This window comes from Porcisia hertigi, chromosome 35 (assembly GCF_017918235.1).
Source record: "Porcisia hertigi strain C119 chromosome 35, whole genome shotgun sequence".
Lineage (NCBI taxonomy): Eukaryota > Euglenozoa > Kinetoplastea > Trypanosomatida > Trypanosomatidae > Porcisia > Porcisia hertigi.
In genome coordinates this window covers 1812046-1835535 of record NC_090594.1, presented here as the reverse complement: position 1 = coordinate 1835535, position 23490 = coordinate 1812046, and the positions used below count along the sequence as shown (strand labels likewise).

The 23490-nt window shown below is 53.5% G+C and overlaps 7 protein-coding genes across 7 annotated transcripts; all 7 read right to left on the bottom strand.

Moving 5' to 3' along the window:
- Positions 1-758: 758 nt before the first annotated feature.
- Positions 759-5177, bottom strand: JKF63_01476 (uncharacterized protein; the record flags this gene model as incomplete). Its single annotated transcript, XM_067897523.1, has 1 exon — positions 759-5177. The coding sequence occupies one exon, from the start codon at positions 5175-5177 to the stop codon at positions 759-761; it is 4419 nt and encodes a 1472-aa protein (XP_067753680.1).
- Positions 5178-6886: 1709 nt separating this feature from the next.
- JKF63_01475 (uncharacterized protein) lies at positions 6887-7546 on the bottom strand (the record flags this gene model as incomplete). Its single annotated transcript, XM_067897522.1, has 1 exon — positions 6887-7546. One exon carries the CDS (start codon positions 7544-7546, stop codon positions 6887-6889), a length of 660 nt encoding a protein of 219 aa, XP_067753679.1.
- Positions 7547-10553: 3007 nt separating this feature from the next.
- Positions 10554-11618, bottom strand: JKF63_01474 (uncharacterized protein; the record flags this gene model as incomplete). The annotated part of the gene is made up of 1 exon (XM_067897521.1): positions 10554-11618. One exon carries the CDS (start codon positions 11616-11618, stop codon positions 10554-10556), a length of 1065 nt encoding a protein of 354 aa, XP_067753678.1.
- Positions 11619-13578: 1960 nt separating this feature from the next.
- Positions 13579-14025, bottom strand: JKF63_01473 (uncharacterized protein; the record flags this gene model as incomplete). The annotated part of the gene is made up of 1 exon (XM_067897520.1): positions 13579-14025. One exon carries the CDS (start codon positions 14023-14025, stop codon positions 13579-13581), a length of 447 nt encoding a protein of 148 aa, XP_067753677.1.
- A 1410-nt stretch (positions 14026-15435) lies between these two features.
- On the bottom strand, positions 15436-16485 carry JKF63_01472 (uncharacterized protein; the record flags this gene model as incomplete). Its single annotated transcript, XM_067897519.1, has 1 exon — positions 15436-16485. The coding sequence occupies one exon, from the start codon at positions 16483-16485 to the stop codon at positions 15436-15438; it is 1050 nt and encodes a 349-aa protein (XP_067753676.1).
- A 3326-nt stretch (positions 16486-19811) lies between these two features.
- Positions 19812-20228, bottom strand: JKF63_01471 (uncharacterized protein; the record flags this gene model as incomplete). Its single annotated transcript, XM_067897518.1, has 1 exon — positions 19812-20228. The coding sequence occupies one exon, from the start codon at positions 20226-20228 to the stop codon at positions 19812-19814; it is 417 nt and encodes a 138-aa protein (XP_067753675.1).
- Positions 20229-21173: 945 nt separating this feature from the next.
- On the bottom strand, positions 21174-23348 carry JKF63_01470 (uncharacterized protein; the record flags this gene model as incomplete). The annotated part of the gene is made up of 1 exon (XM_067897517.1): positions 21174-23348. The coding sequence occupies one exon, from the start codon at positions 23346-23348 to the stop codon at positions 21174-21176; it is 2175 nt and encodes a 724-aa protein (XP_067753674.1).
- Positions 23349-23490: the final 142 nt, after the last annotated feature.

The window sequence follows — 23490 nt, the reverse complement described above, 5'->3', positions numbered from 1 at the left end:
GATAAGGAGAAAATGCAAGAGCGACTAGAGAGGTCAGGAGAGTCCAACTAATGAAACCTTCGGTGGATGTGCCTTCAGAGCTTCTCCCCCCCCCCACTTCTCCCGGATTGTACTGGTACGTCACACTCAAAGCTTGCTCAGCATGCGACGAGAACAACGACCCTCAACCACCTAGATAGATCGAGAGAAACAACCGCGGTAGAAAAGAGAAACCTAAAACCCCGAAAAGCAGAACCCAAGGACTTGTCAGCTCTTGCTGACAGAGCCTCCCCCTCAGCTGAGACCTCTTTTTTTTTTCCATTGCTGTACTTTCTGGAGCGGCAGAGAGAAATGATTCGCTCCTGGAAAGCAATAAGTACACATGGGTGAGGGGGTGGCCGACACGGAGAGAAGGCAGGCAGGAAGAGACGCGCCCACACATTCTCGCACGGATATCCGAATGAGTCGTCTTCGCGACTTCTCTCTCGTGGGTGCGCGCGCCAACTCGCTCCACTAGACGGCATGCGTATCCAGCACGTCTGCAAATGAATTTGAAAAAAAAAGGAGAGGAGAGGAGCAAGGGGAAAGTACACACACCGACACAGACAAAACACAGGCAGACACAGAAAGAGAGTCAAAAGATGTCCGTGGGGGAGTTTTCCAGTGTAAAATGTACATCACAGTTAACAAAACAAAGAAAACGAAGAGGAATTCAACGTGGGATGGTGAGAAGACTGCAAAGGCGATGTCGATGTTTTTTTTTCCATAGGGAGCGCCCCTCAGTAAGTGGCAGGGCCGTTGACGCCTGTGGCGCTCTCGTACGGCTTTCGGCCTGGGAGCGGCGGTAATGGACGACCACGAGAACCGCTGACACTGGACTGAGTCAAGAAACGCATTAGATCTAGAGGCATCGGCTTCCAGCGCAGAAGACGCTTCAGTGTTTCGCTCTGTTGAGTGGGACACATGGTGCCCTGCAAGGTGCCAGGGCGATCATCGCTGCAGCAGGCGCTATGGGAGCCCCGCGACTTCTCGCGTACATAAAGGGGTCCTCTGCTGGCCAGAAGCTCTTTTTCCTCTCGCGCAGCCTCCTGCTCCGCCTCCTCTCGGCGGAGTCCCATCTCTGCGATGTTTTCCAGGAGAGAGCACCGCTGGCGTCTCAGAAGGTTCACCTGGGCCCGAGCCTGCAGGATCTTCTCCTTCGTGCCCTCCAACTCGCGCAGCGCCACTTCCATCGCTTGATCCTGCGTGGAGAGGAGGACATGCTCGCGGCTTACATCGGTAATCTGAACGTCAATGGCGCGCTCCTCGGCGGCGGTCATCATGAACCGCGACACCGGCCGTCCGCAGCACAGCTCCAGCTGCTGGAGCTCGGTGTGGTAGGTCTCGAACCGAAACGCGACACGAATGTCGGACAGATGCGTGCGCAGGGAGTCGTTGCCCAGCGACGACGAGAAAAACCAGCGGTCGCCCATCGCTTCGCGCTTGAAGTTGTTATCGAAACCGCACTGCAGCACGGAGTTGCGCGCAATCTCGCACAAATCGTTCGCACTGAGCCCCCACACGCGCGCAGCAATGCTGTACTCTTCGATCAGCGGCTCCTGTGTTTGGTGAAACATCATCGGATCGTCAGTGCTCAATGACACGTTCAGCCCGCGGTGAAAAAAGTCAGGAAATGGATTGTTCAAAAAACACAAGAAAAGCGCGTTATTACTCAACGGCGAAACGTGTAGACCAATCTGGGTGAGGTAGTAGAGGTACTGCATTGGTGGATCGTTGCGTAGGTTGATGCCGTGGCAAATGCTGTTCGCGCACAGAAAAGCACCGTACAAGTGCTCCTCAGAGCCCGACTCGCCGCAGTGGGGCCGCAACCCGAACGTGGAGAAGCCTCGAGAGGCGCGAAACTCGTTGAGCGTGCGAATGTTGGCGTACAGGTAGTAAAGGTAGTAGTTGTAAGGGGGGTTCTCGACGGCTGTCCACGCCCACGGCGAGACCGTGGTAAAGGGTAGATCGATGGTGGCCTCGTTGTCGACAGAGTCAAAGCCGCTCATGTGATTGAGAAAGTTATGCAGCGTAGGGTGCTCGCTCGGGTGCAGCGAGGCCTCCCACAAGGGCTGAAAGATGTTCTGAAGGTACTGGCCGAAGCTACCAATTACGTTCTGCGCACGGAACACCTTGTAAACGCGCGGCACCTGGATAATCCACTTGTTGTGCTTGTTTGCCATACCGTGAGTGGCGAACCAATTTGCCAGCTTGCCCCACTCCATGATGTTGATACCATAGACAGAGAGACGGTTCTCGGCGTAGGTGTAGCGGTCGCGCGAGTATTGCTCGAATACGTCGCGGATCAGCTCCGCAAAGTAGCGGCCGTTCATGAAGTTGTCCGTCTTCAGCAGCAGCGAACGCAGATCACTGCTTTCCATTGGATTATACTTGCTGTTGAAGTTGTCAAAACGCTCAAACAGCGTGTTATCGGCTTGCACGTTCAGCTGGTCGACGGTCAAGTTTGGTGTGATGCCGGCCTTCGCGAAGAGTTGACCCAGTGTAATGATGTCGTCCCCTTTCTGCATGGCGATATCATCACCGCTTTCCTTCAGTTTGGCGAGAACAAACTTCAAGATCTGCTTCGGTGTCATGCCAGCGGCCATGTGAATATGCGTGTCGACTTTTGTGGCCTGATAGAAATCGCGGTTTGAGGACTGCCGATCCTCCGTCGTGCCGGCTTCGTTCTCATGATTGAGAGCCAAGTGGAGACGGAACTTGTGCTCGAGGTTCTCGAGTCGCTTGCGCGCATACTCCTTCACCTCAGCGCTGGCGCAGATGTCCCTCAGTTCACGCAGGTGCTTGTGGAAGTCGTCCAGCGTCGGCAGAGACCGCGGCCACGCATGCACGGTGCTTTTCGGGTACGCGATGAAGACGGCATCGCTCGCCGCATAGGTCCACTCATCCTCGTTAAACGTTGCGGTGTGGCGCTGGAAATCCGTCTCGACGCCGTGTCGCTGCGCCGTCTCCCATGGCGGGGGTGAGCGCCAAATGTACTGTCGGCGCAGGTCGAGCGCGCGTGCGACGCGCGGCGCCGCTGTCGCCGCGTTTGGGTCCTTGTGTGATCCCTTGAGCACAGTGCGCGGAAAGCGGACCCGGTTATCCATTACGGTATTGTACTCCACCTCCTTTACGTTGCTCAGGTAGTGCCAACGACTGGGCCGGGCGCCGACCTCGTGCACAGGGTTCAAATCGAGGTCGCGCAGCATGTTGCGCTCCAGCTGCCAGGCCTCCTGGCGGAACGCGAGCCGTGCGTTGGTCACATGGCTCAGTGCAAAGTTGTTGCCTTCGACACCCAGTTCGTAGTCCTCCCCGAGCAACTGCCGCTTCACCTTAGGAGAGAAGGAAGACATGAGAACGCTGTTGTGTGCCAGCTCTGTCATGTCGAGCGAGCTGAGTCGAAACATCTTCTGCGCTGTGGCGTACTCCTCCACAAGTGCGCGAGGGTTGTGGTGATAGCGCAGCGGCGACTCAGTGGAGAGAGTGATGTGTAGGCAGCGATGCAAAAAATGGGGAAGCGGGTGATCTTTGTACGGCACGATGTTCTCCATGTGATCAGACAGTGGCGACAGCGTCAGGCCGACGCGATGAAGACCGCAAAGATACTGCAGCACGGGGTAGTCGGCAATCTTGATGGCGCGCGTGATGACGTCGGAGAGGATATAGCCGCCGATCAGGTCATCCATCCCAGTCGTCTTGTTGGCGGAGCAGCGCAGCTGAAGAGGCAGCAGTCTCTTGCGCTTCCGCAGGCTGTTCAACACGGCGAGATTGGCGTACACATAGTACATATAGTAGAGCCCGCTCTGCTTCTCGGCAATTGGCACCTGATCTGGTGGCCGCGCCGTTTCGTCGAAGTCGCGCCCTGGCCCGTCCCCTGTGTGTAGCATCTGCAAACCACCCACCTGTTCTAGCATCCACGCTACATCGGCGTTGGCCGGATCCTCTGGTGCCAAAGTGGCTTTGAAGAGAGGTAGAAATATGTTGTCCAGTTGGTCTTGCAGCGTAGTGCAATCACTCACCGCCCCAAAAGGTGGCGACTCAGTTAAGCAGACGCTAAAGATATACTGCACCCACGGATGCGGACCCTTGATCTTCTGCCGCATGAGTTCCACCAGCTCTCTCAGCTCTGAGGAATGGAGACCGTAGAGGGTCAAGCTGTACTCGGCGGCCTGTGGAGTAAGTGACGGCCGCTCAGCCCTGGTCACCACGCGCCGAAGCACCTTATCGCACAGGCACCCTTGCAGAGAGGTAAAGGAGAAGCGCAGCTCGGCGCCCAGGTTCACCATGCTCGCGCAATCTGCGGAGCTGATCTGCACTTGACAAGCGTCCTCCTCCGCCTGCCATCCGAGGCCAGCCACGGTAAGCTCATCCGCAGACTGTACGCCGTAGGCGCAGAGCAGCTCTTGCAGGGTAGAGCTTGAGCCGTTGCGCAGGCGCACCGCTGCCTCCGGACTGCGTCGGTACAGCTCCTTCACTCCCTCGAGAAGCTCCTGTGCGTCCATCGCCTCAGTGAACTGAACTGCGTTGTCTATTTTCCTGGCCGACGAAAAAACACCGCCGGCCTTGCGATAACTCGACTGCTCTTCCATCTCAGCATTGAGTAAAAAGAACATGCGTGAGAGCTCTTGAATGATGCCGAGGCGGTGGTGGCAAGCCTTCACGCAGCTGGCGTTGCCGACGGTGAGCCGCACCTTCTGCACGTCTCTGGCGTACTGTGACCAGAGGGGTATAGGGAGGTAAAGCGACGCGTCATGGTCCGAGATCTTGTAGACGCCGTCCTCCTGCGCAATCGTGACGCGACCAGGCATTTGAGGTGACAGGTACGGGTTTTCATGCATCCTACGACCTGCACGACGCTCCAGCGGCTGATAAAGTGAGCGCACACGCAGGGCGGCCTCGATGCGGTCATGTACGCGCCGCATCGCAACACCGCCGTCGTCGCCGTCAATCACAACTTGAAACATCTCCGACGGTTCGCCGGGCAATCCTCCATGCTCGAATCGGCGGTGACTTTCCAATGGACCACTCGCCTCGGCGAAGGGGGCCCAAGAGTCAGCGGCCCGTTGTGAAGGGGCTGGGAGGGAGAGGACACTAGGATCAAACTCTGGCGACCTAGGCGATTTTACCGAGCCGCCAGTCTTGGGCTTGCTGTTCCTCATGAATGACGTGATGCTCCGAAGCACGGTACAGATGAAAATGAGAGTGACTGGATGTGCAGCGCATCGGTGACGGTTGTGAACAAGATTGAAGGGAGCATGGACTCAGGAGAAGCAACCACTCACACGCGTAGCCCCCTCCCTTCTTCTCGCCCTCTCGATACCCCTTTCGTCGCTTTGGGGGGAGGCGCTAGCGTTTTGTATGTATGTATGTGTGTGTGTGTGTGAGAGAGAGAGAGGGGCGGGGGCGAAGGAAACGAGGAGACAGCAACCGTCAGTACTGGTGATCTTGATTGCTGATTGCTCGCTGCCGTAGCTATACCTTCCTCCCTGCAAGTAGGATTGGCCAAAACACTTCTGTAGAGGTGAGCACAGATCATAACACGAGACCAGCCTCATGAGAGGAAAGAAAAATCGAGGGTTAAACCAAGAGTAAGCTTTTCCGCTGTCGAGAAGCCGGAGAGACTTCATGCAAAAAACAAGGTGTGTCGCATGAATTTTGTACCTTGTGTTCATCGTGTTTCACAAGAAAGGAGACGACGCGCAACAAGCGAGCAAGGTTGGACTCACGTGTGTGTGCGTGTGTAGGGGGGGGGGGGGTACTCAAGCTTCTCCTGTCGGCGTTCAGACCCCTATCGTGGGGAATGCACTTCTGAGAGTCGCTTTCAATTTCAAGACTTTTTTATTCATTGTGTTAGTGACATTTGCTGAAAGAATGCCGGAATACGCGCAGAAGACGGTGGTTTCTCTTGAGACAGACGCACAAGCACATGCAAGCCAGGTGGGGGGCGCATACAACAAACAGATAAGAAGCAACAGCAACAAGATGAGACGCCCATCAGCGCATTTTTGCTAGGAGTGTATATCGCCCTTAGGAAAGGAAAGAGTTCAGAGCCGGGGGAGTGGACGAGCAAAGGGAAAGGAAAAAGAATACTAGGGCACCTTGAGACTACCATGCCGAGACTATACGAGCAGCCGCCTTGATCGATTTGAAATTGTTCTTGGGCTCCACTTTTTCCTCCGAGCGCCACACACGCAAACACCAACCCTGAAGATCAAAACAATCGTTGTGTGTGTGTGTGTGTGTGTATGTGTATGTGGGGTGGGGGAAAAAAGGGAGAGAAAAAACACGCCGTGATTGCGGAAGCGTTCCACCCGATCGGTGTGCAGTGAACAAGGAAAAACGCGAAAGGCCATACCAACACATACAGACATCTCCTTCCCCTTCAGAGAAAAAGAAAAAACGAGGGGAAAAAGCGGCACCCAACGGTTCAAGAAAAAAGAGCAACATTGCCGACATGAGCCAAGACGGCCCCAGACAGGTCCAAACCCCGACACAAACACACGCGCACGCAAGGACCAGCGACGGAGAGGGGCCGCGGAATCACACGATGGGGAACGTGCTGCCACTGAGTAATCGATCGTCGAAATCAGCAAGGGCAACCGAGGGGGAAATCAGAGAGTGCAAAAAAAAAAGAAAAAAACACAAACAAATGTGCCTTGAGGAGGACTCCCTCGTCTTGAAAAACGCCGGATCGCGGTGGGAACGCAGAAAAATATATGTTCCAAACAAAAGCAATCGGAGAGCCACGTGTGGACTTCCTGTAGGGGGGAAGCTCGTTTTTTTTTGGGGGGGAGGGGGTTCCTCTGTTGTGCGATGATATGGGTTCAAAGCACGGGTTCTGCACTGCCGCGGCGAGAGGTCAATATAGCTAAATGATGCTCTGCCGGTAGATATTAGAATCATTTTTCAACAAGAGAGACGATACGCGCCAGAAATGCAGCATCATCACGCACAGCATGGCAGCATGGAGTGACCACAAAACCGCACTAACGAGAACTGGCCACATCACAACGGTATTCTTCAAATGGATGCCATAGATCCACCCGCAGCCACCGAAACCACTTACGCCGACCGCCATCCATATATCAAAAGCCGCCCCAACGAAAAGACCGAACATAGAGAGAAGCACCCGCGGGCGCGACGTGTACACTATAGCGCAGTAAACGTTGTAGTACCATGTAATCCACGCCCCAGGAAGCCCTAACAGGTAAAGGAAGGAAAGGGCAAAGTGCATGGCACTACCACCCAGAATGAAAACCACTAAGGATGCCACAATATTGTAAAAGACGAGAACCATCAAGGCGATGTAGAGACCCGCGAGGATGTACATGAAGCGCTGCTGCGGCACAGGCACTTGCTCGCGAATGTTGTGGTAAACGACTGGCTTTATGCAAAGGCATTCCGGTGGGAAGTTGGGATCCGGCTCAGCTTCGCGAATCACTCTTTGGCTGCGCTCGTTCAGTTCTTTTCTCTTGACAGCGTTCTGCCGCTCTTTTTCAAGCACCATGGCCTCTGTGATTGGAGTCATTGCCTCTGCCTGTGTATGGTAGGAGAGGGCGAACTACAAGGTGAGCACAAAGGTAGAGAGACTATGACAGGTTACAAAGAGGATGTCAAGCACATACATACACGTACGTGCAACTGCTTGAAGATGTAACTGGGGAATCTTCTGTCGCGGAAGGGGAGAAGCAAAGGAAAAAGGCTCAAACAGGTGGGAGACACAAGACAAAAGATTGTCTCACTCTGGGGAGACAAGAGGAACACTGAGATGTGAAGACGTGCCTGAAACTGATGTCAAAAATACAAATATATAAACAGTATGAACTCGAAGAGAAACAGGAAACGAAGGCATGAGAGAGAGAAAGAGAGAGAGAGAGTCAACAATAACCACCGTTGCGCAGCCACACCAAGGAAAGCAAGAGGGCACTGCGGGCTAGCGACCAGGAGATGTAAAAGAAAAAAAATAGCGCTTTGCCTTCACTTTGTTAACCTCCCCCATCTTCGTTTTTTCCCCTCCCATTTCTCCTGCCGAGGGCAACACCTGGTTTGATTGCTGTCCCGCAGGCACGCAGAGGTTTGCTTTGTAAAAGAGGTGAAGCGAGTACAGAATACACACACACAGACGACTACAGACGCGCCGGAGAAATCGGTGGGAAGCCATCGATGAGAGTACGACGGGCACACACACGCCCTGTGAGTATTCCCCTCCACGGGCATCGGTGCTCACCTTGATGCAGGCATGGGCGCACTTCTGTTCTCGGATTGCCGCGTCTACAAAGAGCAGTCGTCAGCCAACCACTCCCAGTGCCCTTGTCCCATCTCGTCAAACCGCATTTCCCACACACGAGAGTGCTGAGAACGCCAGCGTCACCCCATGGTCTAGAGTACGAATAGTGGTCGTGGTGGCGCCCACGAGAGTAAAGCAGGCCATCAACATGCGCCTTGAATAGAGCCTCACTAACTCATTGATTGCCTTCCCATTGACAACCAGTTGAGAAGAAGCAAAAGTCGCACTGCATTAAAATATTTGTGCTCGGGCACCAAAGTCCAGCGCACACAGCGTCGCGCTGAAGAATCCGCGCAGTACCCCCCCCCATCCCCCCCACACACACACAGCGCCGTCCTCCAATAACGTCCCCCGGTGGGTGTGGACATTGCAGTAACGCCTGCTGATCAAACGTAGTCAAGAGATACAAGAGATCCTCCCCCAAGATGAAGCAGCCCAATTGCACGGGACGGTGTAGTGTGAGTTCTGCTCGAACGTGATGAGGCAAATTGGCGCTCTAGTCGTGGGCCTTCAGGCAGATGTACACCCGTTCGAAGGAACGCTGGCGAACGAAGTAAACAACAGGAAAAAAATGTTTAACGGAGACACAACCTGTCACTGTGTCCCAGCCCGGACAGCCTGTGGCAACAATTCGACGCTATCCGTCGCAAACAGTGGAGCTGCTGATGTGTGACCCTCGACCTTCGTGGCGCACACTCATTTTAGGCACCCTCTCTTCAACTAATGTGGGTATGAAAAAACGCGTGTACAATAGGCCACTGGCAGACGCGGAAGCTCTGGGTGATCCACCGAAACCGTCACCGTACCAGCAGTTGCATCACCACCAACACCACCCCTGAACACTGCACAGCCTCCGGCACCTCGTTCCTCGCGGAACACACACACAGACACACACACCACTCACTCGGACCATTGGTGTGTACACAATTCTCCTGACATTTTTTTCTTTGCTTCTGCATAGCTGTCTCTCTCCCTCAGAGGGGGGGGGAGGGAATCGGCGTGAGGGCCCAGGTACGTCTCCAGCAACACGGCCTTCTCAACACTAAAGATGGTGTGATGGGGGAATACCCGCACCTGCGATGAAAAAGACAACTGTGCCTCAAAACAAAACAAAAAGATGGGGGAGTGGGGGTTTGACTCAATCAGCGCCTGGCGCCGCAATTTTCGTTTTACATTCCAGGTGTTCCCCTCCTCCCCTCTCGTGTGGAGAGAGTGAGGGGAGAGGCTAACCTGGGAGAAAACGTCCGACGTGTGCACAACCGCCAGCGTCACATATGCACAGGCAGCGGAGTGCTGATGTGCGTCGAAACCACCGCCACCCCCGCGTCATGGGAAAGTATAGAAAGGATAAGAGGATGAATGACAAGGAGAACACAGGCCTGCGTCTCTGAGGGAATCGGCGCCTGAGTCACTATTAAAGGAGGTCGGCACAAAATTTTGTGGTGTAGGTAACGGCCCCTCCGTTAGTACAGAGCACTACATACGCTTGTCTAACGTGAAGAATTGAGGGGGGGTTAACCTCAAGGCGAAATCCTGAATCTGCGCCAATTGGCGCAGTGCATCACCAAGGGAAGGAAGAAGACGGACACGCGCAGACTCGTGCATAACAACGCATCTGAACACTTTCGCCGCCGAAAGCTCACAGATGGAAGCAAAACGATCGGCGTCTCCTCACGCACTTTACTCCCTTCCCCCCCCCCCTCATGCCAGCGCTTTCCCTGGCGATGCACAAGTCATCCATCGCCGACCGTGTCGGGTGTTTGCCTACTGTTTGGACTTGATTTCTCTCGGGGATGAATTCCTCCCTCTTTTTTTTTCGAGTGGCATGCGGCTCCTTCTTTGTTCACCTGTTTTTTTTTTCTTAGGTCCGCTTCTACGCGCAGGGCATCGCGAGGCGGTGGCCCAACGAGGCACGCAAGGCAGAAGGGGCAAGAGTGGGAAAAACAGAATTGGGGTGCACGAGAGAAGCCTTGCACATATCAGAGAAACAGAAACCCGTTCGACCAGGCGCATCATACTACGCGTGAAACAAGGAAAAGGAGGGGGGTGTCATCAAGCGTCCAATACAAAGAAATAATCAAGAGATTAAGAGTCCAGCGACAAACTGCTTCAGTGGAAAACAGTGGCCCTGGGATAAACAAAAAAAAAAGGGAGGGGGCGCTTGGCGATGCGCTTCAGCAAAAGCGATCCCCACAGCGTGGGCCAAGATGTCCACAACATCACGTCCTGTACGATATGCGCGACTCCATCACGAGAACATCTTTTTGAGGTTGGCTGCCAGCTTCGCCTTTTGCGCCTTTACCTTCTGCTTTGCCTCATTCAGCTTTGCGGCGACCTCGGCGTTCTCTGGCTCAATAGCGTGCGCCTTCGTCAGGTCCTCAACAGCACCATCGGCGTCGCCGGAACTCAGTGCCGCCGTGCCCCGGCGGAAGAGTGCCTTGGCGTTCTTGGCATCCAAACCAAGCGCAAGTGACGCAGCTTGACGCGCCTCCGACCACCGCTGGAGTTTGATAGCGCACATCGAATTGTTGTTGTAACACGCGATCATTTTTTCATCGACCTCAGGGTGAGCTTCCCTGTTCTCAACCTGATTCAAGTAGCGCAGCGCCTTGGAGTACTTCTCCATAGCTGAGTCGTAGGCAGCATTCTTAAAGTGGGCGTTGCCAAGCAACCGAATCGCCTCACCGGCCTCGATGGACTTGGTATCGTCCATGGGGGATTCGGCATCTTCTGGGTAATCGGGGTAGATGTCACCATCAGCGGGCGCGACAACCTCAGGCAACGAATCCAGCGTACCGCAGCTAGCGATGACGCAGTCCAGCACAGGCTTGTCGTTTGCGCCGGTGGTCGTCTGCTCGACTGCGCGCACTGTGTTCATGCCACGCACTACGCGACCAAAAACAACGTGGCGGCCCGTCAGGTGCGTCGCTGGTGCTGTCGTGATGAAGAACTGCGAGCCGTTCGTGTTGGGACCGGCGTTGGCCATCGCAAGCAGACCGCTCTTGTCGCACGGAGTGGTGAAGTTTTCATCCTCAAACTTCTCTCCGTAGATCGAGACGCCGCCGGTGCCGTTATGGTTGGTGAAGTCACCGCCTTGTATCATAAAACCGGGGATGACGCGGTGGAAAGTGCAGCCCTGATACGTCATGGGCACCTCCGTACCTTCCACCTTTTTGCCATTGTTGCCAAGGCACAGCTGGCGAAAGTTTTCGCAAGTCTTCGGTGTCACGTCCGAGAACAGCTCCAGCACCACCCGCTCCCTTTGCGGCCTCCCACCGATGGCAATGTCCAAGTAGCAATACGAGTTCGGCATGGTGTTTGCAGGTGTATCCGTCTAGAAGTGATCAAGAATATATATATATATGTGTGTGTGTGTGTGTACACGACAACGATTAACTGCTGTACTCGGCTGCTGAAAAAAAAGAGAAACTTTGGCTCCAATCAGATGGGCACGATTGCCGTTTTTCCAGCCGCTTTACACGCAGTGGGCGGATCTGCGCTTCCTTTTTCCCCCTTCTCACGATGTGGATGCGGTCCTCCTTGTATCGATAGGGAATACTAACTATACTATGTAATAGTATGTTTGTGTGTATATATATAGAGAGAGAGGTGCGCCAAGTGTAACCAACAGTGTACTTCTGGTGTAATGCCTGAAGACAAACAATGAGGGGAGGTGCGTGCGTAATAGCTTGATGATAGTCCTGCACAGATCAGAATTACACGTCAGGTGGGGGAGGGGAGGGGGGGATGAGGGGTGGAGAAATTCTAAAAAAGAAACGGCGCATTGTGGCGTTAGCCAATAACACTCTATAGAAAGTGACAGCAGGCTGGCATACAAAACTCCATGAGCAACTGGCTGCAACACTCGCAGTCGTTGGCATGTGTTTTCCCCTCCCTATAGAGAACAGTCAGCATACCCACATGCGACCTCCCCCGCATGATTGAGCAGATCGCAGGAAGTGTGCGCAGTATGGACATCGTGAGAAGTGACAGGTACGACAGGACGACACCCCGTTTTTGTTGTTGTTGTTGTTGCAGGACTGCGCGTTCCACCTAAGCCAGGCGACCACACGCAACTGAAAACGGTGTACGTCCTGCATCCCCGCACCCGGTCCACTAGGGAGCATTTCCGTGTGTGTGTGTGTGTGTGTGCGTGTGTGTGTGTATATTTGCTCTAGAAAGACTCTGGTCAAGCCATAATGAATGCACAAACAAACATGCGAGATGACTGGTGAACATGTGTATGTGTGTGTTAACGCATGCCAAGTATCTCACATTCTATTCAGGATAGGATTTCATTTCTTCCAATTCCGGTTTTGAGGAGACACCGACAGGGTCATCGACAGCATCGCCGCGTCTTGGCTAATTCGGATATCCCCCCAATAAAGATTTGCGCAGGAGCAAGACCAACGAGACAAGCTGAAACTGAAGAAGGATGAGAGCAATCGCCTGTGCAAGAGGCCCCCCCCACCCACCCGCAGACATACATACACAGCAAGCAAGGACACCGACCGTGGAAGCGATGAGGTAGAAAAAGGGGAAACAAGAACAAAGACCAAGACGAGGCAGCTACGCAAATAAATAGAGGTTCAGCTGTCTTTTTTTCCCTCCGTTGTGATACCTTGGCGCCACTTCCCTGCTACCCTGGCGCATATCCCTGATTCAAACACACACACGCGGGCATGCCCCTCCTCCCCCACCCCCTCCACTATGTTCCCCTCGGCGAGCACATTCCACGGCGCCAGGGCACTCTTACGTTTCACTTTGTTTTATATGTTTCTCTATGTAAAAAAAAAGAAGGTAAAAAGAAGGAGAATGAGGAGAAAGGGGAGGGGAGAGGAGGGGAGGGGAGAGGAGGGGAGGGGAGAGGAGAAGAGGGGGCAGCAATAGTACACAATACCAACCGGTATGTTGAAGAAAGGTGCGAGAACAGACAGCCATCGTAGTTGTCGCGAATGCAGCCACAGGCGAATTCGCAGGACGTACGAAGAAACAAAGAAAAATAGATGGATCTAAACATGAAAAACATGAAGCGCGAATAGGAGAGAGGTGTAAGCCTCCCCGCCACATCGTCGACAAATGAAGGGGAAACAGAGAAGGCACCAAATAAGCCCGCTTACCCACCCACGCACTCACCCACCTACCCCCCCCCACACACACACACACGCACCGGTAGACGTGCTTCTCCTCCAGGGCAGTTGAGGGTGCAAACTCGGGCTAGCAGTCCACTCACCTGGCACCTCCAAGGAGATGAGAGCCACGAAACAGTTGGCCTAGAAGTTGTACTTCTTCATGCAGTAACAAACCACCGCCGCCGTCATCGCCGCCACCATCTCGTAGCCGGTCTCCGTCACAAAAATCTGGATGGGACGCTGACACGAGAAGGTGCGGTGGACGCGAGTCATGCCGACAACCACAGCAACCATAGCAGCCGACTGGTACTGGTAGAATGTCGAGCAATGGAGCATGCTGACAACCGTGAGTAATATAATGGAACGAAGAAGCGAGCACGCAAGGGTAGCTGCCGAGACAATGGCTCCAGGGTAGCGCTTGATAGCGTGCTCGACACGCCGCACACCCTTGTCGGCAGCAACGTAATAGCGGTCAATTTGACGCACAATGCAGTCAAACCAAATCATCGCCACCATCTGCTGCGCGATGGCGCTCGCCACTACGTACACGGGATTGAGCCCCAAGATAGCGTTGATGAGGGCCTCCATTTTAGTGTTTGCTGTAGTGGGGAGGGGGGGGAGAGGGTATTGCGGCTCCCTTGTCGAGTGTGTAATTTACTTTGAAGAAAGGAAGAGCAGGCGGGGGGAGACTGAAGCTCGACGCGCAGATTGCAAGAGAAAAGTTACACACACACACACATACACGGGGGAGATGAGATATTAACACCACCTGTGTACAAAGATGCGCAATCAACAACAAAAAGAGGGGATCGATTTGTGAATCAGACACACCCCTTTTTTTTCCTTCCGTTTGCTTTTTAGATTGACTTCTATGAAAACTAACAGATGTGCGGGTATGCGTCTGGGTGCTTGGGTGCGGAGTATGACAAATGAATCTATCCTCGCATTACACACGCGCGGATGAGGAGGGAGAAGGGAGGAAGGGAGGAAGGGGGGTGAAAGCGGTGGCGAAGGCATGCGCATGTGCCCATGGAATTAGGGTAAAGCGGACCACACAAGACACGAAACCGTGCCTAATAAGTATACTGGAGAAAAGTGGCGCCTTATTACTGCAAGTGGGTAAAGAGAGGCACCAGCGCAAAGGGAGAATCGAAAACAGAAAAAAAAAGAGTGCACGCTCGAGGACGTATGCACGCAGACGCCATTGAAAGGCCAAAGTGACCCTCGAGCTTCACTGCACCAAAGCGCAGCAAAGACCCGAGTGGTTTTTTTTTTGTGTGTGTGTGTGCGTAGTACCTCGCCCATGTCTCTCTCTCTCTTTGTCCCCTCCCGACTCGCTCGTATAGCACGACACACCTGTACCCCAAGTAGTTGCGACTTTCTGCGTTCGGCAGTTCACATGAATACCGCGGCTGTTGTTTTCGTCACTTTCCCATGGTGTTGCACCGGTGCGAGTGCCTCGCCCTGTTGTCCATGTACGAAAACAATGAGGAAAGGCGCCAGATGGGGGGGAAGGGGGAGGGGGAGGGGCGGCTCGACCGGCGCAGACGCATTACTCACTCTCTACACGTTACATTCCGAAAGCGCCGGAGAAAAAAAAGAGGGGAACAAACATATTTAAAAAAACGGGAGGAAGGAGGAACACATAACAGTAGAAGTAGCGCTTGTGTACATCGGCGACCTGGAGTCGTCCAGCTCAACAACAATGATAACACCAAAAAGAAAGGGGTAGAAAGAGGCAAGAGATGGGGGGGGGGGGGGCGAAAAAAAAAATGAACCACAGCAAATAGTAAAAGTGGAAACATGGAGTCTAAGCGGCGACTGTAAAGACACACAGAAACAGAAAAAAAGGGGGGACAAACGATCACGTGCAAAAACTTCATCTACCACAAACAGGCGACGCCGGGGGGAGGGGGGGAGATAGAGGGGAAACCACCAGACGGAAGAAAAAGGAGGGTCGCCAAAACTTGCCTCGTAAGCGCATCAGTCATGTGCCCCTTACACCGATGGTGCTGTGTGAATAGCGTACACCTTCTTCACCAACGACAGTAGCAGAGCAGCAAAGTAACGCTCCAGGTCGACCCATACCACAATACGGTGCACTTTTCCATCCGCGCTGCTACTCAACGAAGCTCCGTCGAGCATGATACTTGAGTGACCAATACAGTCGACGCTGACAATTGGCCCGTTGGAGAGAGAGAGCTTCGCAGACGGCTCCGAGTTTTCCGCCGCTTGCGCAAAGGCGCTCGCCATGACTTCCGCCGAGGCAGGCTCCTTCGTGTGCAGAACAAGGTCAATCGCACACCCTTGCACCACAGGAACCTGAAAAGTTCTACCGCTCAGGCGACCAGCCAGGTGTGGCAGAAGGGCGCGCACTGTTTCTGCGCTGCCTTCGCGGCTGGGGGACATCGCACAGCTGGCATATGACTGCAGGCGTGCTTGCCTCCAATCCCGCGAGTCTTCCGACTTGGCACCTATTGGGTGCGGGGGCTGGGGTCCATATAGAGCCGTGTAAGTCACATGCTCAACCTCCACCACTTTCTCCAGCGCGACCAGCACTGGGGCCAGGGCAGCCCCGATTGGCGCTCCTGCGGAGCACACAGGCAACGACGCTGAGACTCTCTCCGGGGTACTTGAAGCCATGACAGTGTTGGTATCAGCGCTGGCACCTGCAATCAGGACGCCCGCTGCACCACCCGTCACGTGGCCCCAAGAGCGTCCACGTGTGGTGTAGAGGCCCGTGCATTCCAGGACGTAGTGCGCCCCGTACTGTTTCCAGAGAGAGGATTGGGGGTCCTGTGCGGATGAAATGTGTATGACGTGGGTATCGTTGAGTATAATTCGATCTTTTTGCGTCTCCGTCACTCGCACAGGTGGTGCGACCGGGTTTCGACGCGGATACTCCTGCTCAATCACATACGCTATGTAGGCCGCACACACGGATGAGTCAACCACCGCCGTAACGGTAAAAGCAGGGTCAGCAAGGGCTGTGAATAAAACGGATTGCCCGATAGGGCCGAAGCCGTTGATGCCGACTGTGATTGACATGCGAAACAAAAAAAAAGGGGGAAAAATGAAGACCGAGAACAGCCGTGCGTGTTGGGTGTTTGCCCTACGTTTTGGTGGCTTGAGCGCTAGCCACACCGAGTGGCGGCAAGAGAGGCACGCGTGTGAAAGTTTGTCCAGGCAAAAGACACGGGCAAGGACCGTACGTGCGCCGTCAAGACGTGGAAGAGGCAGCGATATGGAGAGAACCACAAGACATTTTTTGTAAGCGAGCGAAACAAATAAAAACGACAATGAAGTTCGATGAGGGAGAGCAGAGAAAGTGGGTGACATCACACCCAATTAACCAGTGTCACTGTTGTGTGCTGTGCGCGCCAAGAAGAGCAGACAGCAAACTTCACACCCACCAGAGCGCTGACAAAATTATACGGTGCCTGCCATTGCCTACACGCCACCCTCCATCCAAATTCTTAGTTGAATGGCTGTGACAGTGCGTTGGCGGTGGTGTCCATTCCACTCCTGCTCAGAAACAACCCTGGCCAATGAAGAAGCAGTGACGCAGGGGCAGGAAAGCACGAGCTTTACGCTCATTTGAACGTGCGTTAGCAGAGAAAATCATCAAACGAACTCGAGCAGGGCTGTTGCCCCTCGCTAATGCTTTCTTTCAACAAACCCACATGCGCCGCATCACGCATCGGTACTGATACTTTTGTAATGGTTGAGAGCTGAGACAGTAACCAAGCAGGTTTAAACGCATTCCCCCTCCTTCCTCCCTCCCTCCCCCCCCCGGCAAACACACACACACAACGACGAAACACATACAAGCTGTGTTTTGAATTCGCGACCAAAACAGGCGGCGTCGTGGAATTCACTGAAAAGATTCAAAAGTGCGATCATGATCCTCTGATGTCCTCTCACCCCAGATTGCAGATGCAGAAGTGACTGCCGCATTAAATTCATGTCGCTCTGTCGTCAAGACTCCAGAACTTCTCAATGTGCCACGAACTGCGTCTTCCACCCGCGCAGGGTGCCAAACCGCTTTCGTGCGTCGGAGCCCGAACCCTCCTGCGCGGCTTTACCTCACCAGCCTACTAAGTCTGCGTCAGCTCTTTGTGGCATGGCCCCTTGAACCGCGTGCGCTACACTAGTTTCCCGCTACGCTCTGTCAAAGGCAGCGGCCTTCTCCGACATCAACTTTTTCTCTCAACAAACTTATTGGTGGCCTCGACAATGACGTTGCTGCAGCGCACCTTCAGCCTCCCGCAATTGTGTTCGGCACGTTGCCGAGGCCAGCTTGCATTCCGCTAGAACGTACTGGGGTTTCGATACTACCGTTGCTCATTTCTAGCAGAGACTCTACGCGCATTCGATGTGCCCGCATATCCTCAGCGCTGCTGGAGCGACAACCATCTCGGTTCGATTCTCGCCCCCCACCCCGCGCTCCCAATGCAAGGAGCAGATCCGTCTCAGAGACGCAAAGCGGACGAAGCACCTCCAGCGACATCCACCACCGTGTGAGCTACTGTGTGAAAACAAAGGGCAAAACAAACAACGCCCTGCGATATTGCGGTTGGACGCTTGTGAGTCGTGTCTGATCAATTTGAGTATAAAAAACAGAGCCACGCATGGGTCCAGGGAGTGCAAAAGCTTGTACGGTTTTTTTTTAGGGGGGTGGTCCAACAGCCCACACCCTTATTAAAAAATCATCAGTAGTAGTGCGCCAAGAGTCTGCATTTGCGAGGGATATCAGTAGTCAACACAACACGCTGGGCGTGTGTGTGTGTGTGTGTGTGTGTGTGCGCGCGCCCTCAGACGGCAACTCGTCATTTTCACCCTGCACATTCAATGAGAAACGGCCACCGAGCGATGCGGCAAACAACTCGCAATAGTGTGGACCCGGGTGGAATAAAAAGATGTCGTTCGGGGACCCGCGGATGCTTTATCGAAAAAACAAAAAAAGAAGCTTCATTGCCCTATGGGGCAGCGGACGCCATACCGCTCCTGTATGTCGCCAAGTCTCATCTGGGCAGCGCCTGAAACATGATCTTCATGGTATTTGTTTCGTTTTTCACCGAGTCACCAATTATCCCCATTGAGCTCGCCAGTCTTCCCAAGCTAAGCGGAAAACAAAATCGAGGGGCTGAAGGAAGAGAGAGACCTACGCAGAGCAACAAGCCAATAAGAACAACAGCCCCCCTCCCCCATCGGTGAAGGGGGGGAACCCTCTCTCGCACACGCATAGAAACATGAGAAAAGAAACGAGCTAATACATATATGAAAGTTGATGATTAAAAAAAGAAGACGGGAAAGGGCCACGCGGGAACTTGATCACTTCTCACAGCCGATGCCAGGGGGGGGGGAAGGGGAGGAGGGGGAAGGAGGTGAGCGGGACCCCCCAAAAAAAAAGGAAGTCGGGGGAAAAGACAATATCGTTTTCTTTATCCTCTCGTAATAGGGGAGCGCCACATTATGTTGTGGTTTCCTTTCTTCACGTGTGTGTGTGTGTGTGTATGGGGGGTGGGGCGGTCCCCATAAGGGATATGTGAATTTTGGAGGCGCGATAAGTGAACAAAAGAAGACGTAGTACGCGTTCGCCTGGATGGGGTCGATGGCCACCTGGGCCTCCTGCCGGCTTGAATTGTCTATGCTTGAGGAAGTGAATGTGGTGATTTGGGGGTGGGAGGAGGAAGAACCCTAGCGACGAGCGACGCAGGAAGCACAACAGAGAATGAGTCAACATGAAACGTACGCATTGCGGTGTCAGCCCCTTCGCGCCAACGCCGTCGCTCCTACCTGCTTGTGTTTCAAGACACCTATTCGCTCTTTCTTAGCTCCCTGACAAGACTATCTGCCCTCTTTGAACCCCAGGACCCGTGGTGTCAATCCCCTCTGTTGCTGTTGCCTTCACTGTCACTGCGATTGCCGCTGATTCTGCCTCACACCCTTGCCTGTCTGAGTTCGCTTCCTTCCCTTGCTCTCACTCTCACCGCTACTGCAACCGCTTCCCCCCTCCCCCCTCCTGAGGAGGTGCGCACGCGCTTACAAGTCAAGTGTCCTTGGACTCCGCCTGGTCAACTATTCAGCACCGCTTGACTTATCGAAGAGGAAGCACCATTCGAGCCCTTCACGGTGTGTACATTTACTCAAAGAGAGACAAACGCGCGTGCAGGTGTGCGCTGACACGCGCACAAGCCCGGCATGGTAGCGTCTCCTCCCCCCCTCCCCCCCCCTAGAGCACCACAAAAGGAAACAAAACAGAGAAAAGAGGGAGGGGGCCAGCACACAAACCCTAGGTGAAATCCAAGGGGGAAGGGAGAACAAGAAACACGAGGATGCTTGTGTCGTCAAACCGACGGAGCGCCGATTCACTATTCGAGAAATTTTTTGTACGCCTCCTCGTTCATGAGGCCCTCTGGAATCTCAGAACACTTCACCTTGACCAACCAGCCTTTCTCCTCTGGAGATTGGTTGATGAGGCCTGGCTCGTCTTTCAGCTTCTCGTTCACAGCTGTGACGGTGCCGTCCACAGGGGAGTAGACGTTGCTCGTAGCCTTCACGCTTTCCACCTCGCCTACCACATCCTTCGCCGTGACAGTGTCGCCTACCTGGGGGAGAGAGACGTACACCACGTCTCCCAGGTTCTCCTGTGCGTAGGTGGAAATACCAATGGTCACCTCACCCTCGCCCTGCTCCAACCACTCGTGGCTATCTGTGAAGTGCTTGGTGCCATAACAGCGTAGGGACACCGCTGCAGCGACAGACAAAGAAGCAAAAGCCCTCCGCATCGGTTGACTCTTGTGTGGGAGGAAACGAGTTTATGATTGCTCTTGATTCTTCCGTGAGACGTAGAGGGGGAAAAAAAACAAGGAAAGTCACGTTTCTTTGAAGACGGGGATGGCAGTCTAATTCACGGCAAAGGCTTTTTTTTTCAATTTGAACAAGGGAGCAAAACAGCACTTGAGGTAGCAATTGGGTCACACATGAGCGAGTGGGTGCATTAGTATTAATGTTTGGCCAATGTGTGTGGGTTGTGTGGGTGAGTGGGGGGGGGGGGGGATACGAGTGAAGAGTGAAGAATAGAAATAATAGTGATCTTAGCGACAGGCGGAGACCAGCCTGAGCGACGTGAACTGTGTCGCAAGTCTCCATTTCATGGAAGTCCTGCCTACCCCCGCCCGTGCGCGTGCCGAGCAGATTTTGAGCATAACCTGTTTCGCTTTGACTATGCACTTAGCTATCGCACGTCCGAGGATGCACATGTTTCAAAAAGGGGCAAAGATACAATGGAACGCCCCTACCCACCTCACCCGTTGGAGCCTTTGCTGTATGTCGGTTTCTGCTGCAAAATGCCCATTACCGTAACGGAAAGCACCCACGTTGAAGCCCCGACAGCACAAACACCCGAAGCCCGAAGTCATTTTTTCCCACTCTCTCCCATTCTCAACTAGACGTATCCTCCTCTTCTCCATCAGGATAGTGAGCCTAGCACTAGGGGGGTCGGGTGCTTTGTTTTATTGCTTCACAGCTGCCTCGAAAAGAGTCACTGCAAAGAATAAGCTGACACAGAGTGCCACTGGCAGTATTTTTTTTTTTGTGAAAGCCCAGAACAGAAAGAGTTGGAAAAAAATAAGAGAAGCATAGCGAAGATGATGATAACGTACCAATAACCTCAAGGACGCCTGTGGTGAAAGATGGTGGGTGATCCAAGAGTGAGTGCTCCTAACATAGGCTCAAAGATCGCCCTCGTCGGTGTGATCGCTACTCTCCGCCACCGCGCTCGGGGCCTCTTTGGGCTGCTTCGTTAATCCAGCAACCATTCCGCGAAGTTTCTCCAGGCGAGACTCGTACTGGGAAGCAGCGCAGTTGTCTGACGCCCCTTCGCCGTCTTCAAGCCACTCCTGAACAGCTGACACTTCGTCCATGATATGCTGAACAGCAGCCTCACCCGCGGCGGCGGTGAGCTCGGCGTTATCAGCTACACCTTCATACTTGACCCAGATAATATACCCCTCTAAATTGTTTTTCGCCGTAGCACGGAGATGCTTCACCTGCTCTGCTTGCCAAATGGACTCCAGCTTGTTGTGTGAGGCCTCTGCTTCTGTTGAAGTCAGTTCGGCGGGATTCAGCCATGTCAGCGTCGAAGCCAAGTCCGCTGCCCGGGTGCGCATCTTGATGGTCTTGACAGACTTTTCAACCGGCTTCGTTTCGCCAGACACTTCATCTGTGACGTTCTCTGTCACTTTATGCGAGACCACCTCGGCGTAGCGCACAACCGCCTCCGCATGCTCAACCTGCAAAAGACCAGTTTCATTCAGCATTATCTGCAGTCGAATCATGTGACTGTTGTTTGCGTGCTTGACTAGAGGTGACAATGCATTCATTTTGGTGAGCTCCTCCTTGACGCCTGCGATCACGACGCTCGCAAACGGCGCTGTAGCGTCCTCGTCACTGTAAAAATTAAGTGAAAAGTCCTCCGTACGATTGAATGTAAGGCTCACCGAATCACCCAATAGAAAGTCGCCCGCGCCGAATAACGGGCGCCTGGCACTCGACTGTTTCTCGCTCAAAGGGGGCGCTACTTCGAAATCAATTCCGTACGAAATTGTCTCAGCCAGCTTCAAAGATTTTGCGCGGTAAAGAGGTGACAGTTTCGCAGCATAGTAGCCGGCACCCATTGCCGCTGCCTCGTCCATATTCATGGTGCGATCTACATCTCGACCAATAGCCTCGGAGAGGTCTGCGATAATCTTTGGCGTACGTGAAAGCCCTCCCATCATCTCAAAATAGTCTATGTCTTTAACTGAAATATTAACGGCTTTTGTCACGTTCGTTGCCAAGTCCTTCACACGCTGGAAAAGTGAGGCACATTCCGTCTCGAAAGTGTCGCGTGTTATGCTGGAATGGTAGTCACGATCCGGTACGATGCCTTCTACTGTGTAAGGTGTGTGACTGTTCACAGACAACGTTTCTCGAGCTTTGTTCGCAGCGCGCAGGAGCGAGAACTGCGACTTCATCTGTGCAGCACTTGATCCACCCAAAACGGGTCCAATGTTCAGCTTCGCCCGCGCCTCTTTTTCAATGGCCCGAGCAACACACAAGTCAAATGCACGGCCGCCGAGAGAGCGATCCTCGATAACACCGAGCGTTCTCATCGTCCCAAACGCACTAGAGAGAGGTGCGCCCTTAACAGCCGGCAGAAACTCGTAGACACCAACCTCTGTATGCGTTGAGCCAAGGTCGAAAACCAATAACCTGAGGCTGTGGTTGCCGAAACCGCGATGCCGCACACCGTAATAGAAAGCAGCAGCGGTAGTTGAGTGCATTAGACCAAGAACACTCAGTCCTGAAAAGCGAGCCGCCTCAAGAATTGCCCGCCGCTCTGTCAGTGATGTGTAGAACGGAATGGTGACCACGACACCTTGTGGATCAAAAACGTCATCTTTCACCGCGGCTGATTTAGAATATGTTAGTACTAAGGAGTAAAGCTCCTCGGCGGTGAGAGGCTCTTCTTTGCCGCAAAACTTTACAGTTGCCGACCCGTGATTGTTGAAATCCACGTGATATTCGTATTTCAAATCTCGGAAAAATGGAAGAAGACGTGAGGCTTTTCGAATGCCGACAAGCTGATTAACTGCGCTTACAGTGCACAGAGGAAACCGTGCGGCTAGAGCCCTCGCCATGTCACCAATATATAAATCATTCCCACGCAGGCCAATGAAATTGTCAGTTTTCCGTCGCGACTGCTCATTGAGCACAATATCGACACCTTTGTCACCGTGTGGCCCGGCGATTTTTATAAATTCCGACCCAAAATCGATGCCCATGACATGAGCCCATGTCGATTGAGTGAAGAAAAGACACGCGCATAGTGCTGTCAAAAAAACAAATTTGGAATTCCACTTCATACTTAATAAAAATGTCTCGATAGGAGACAGACGTTAATGAGGGGAGAGACCTCGTATAATGTCCTACGCAGGGAATTGTGCGGATGATTAGCGGCAGCGAAGGTAGTTGATCCTGACTTTTAGATTGCAATAAAGATGGCTG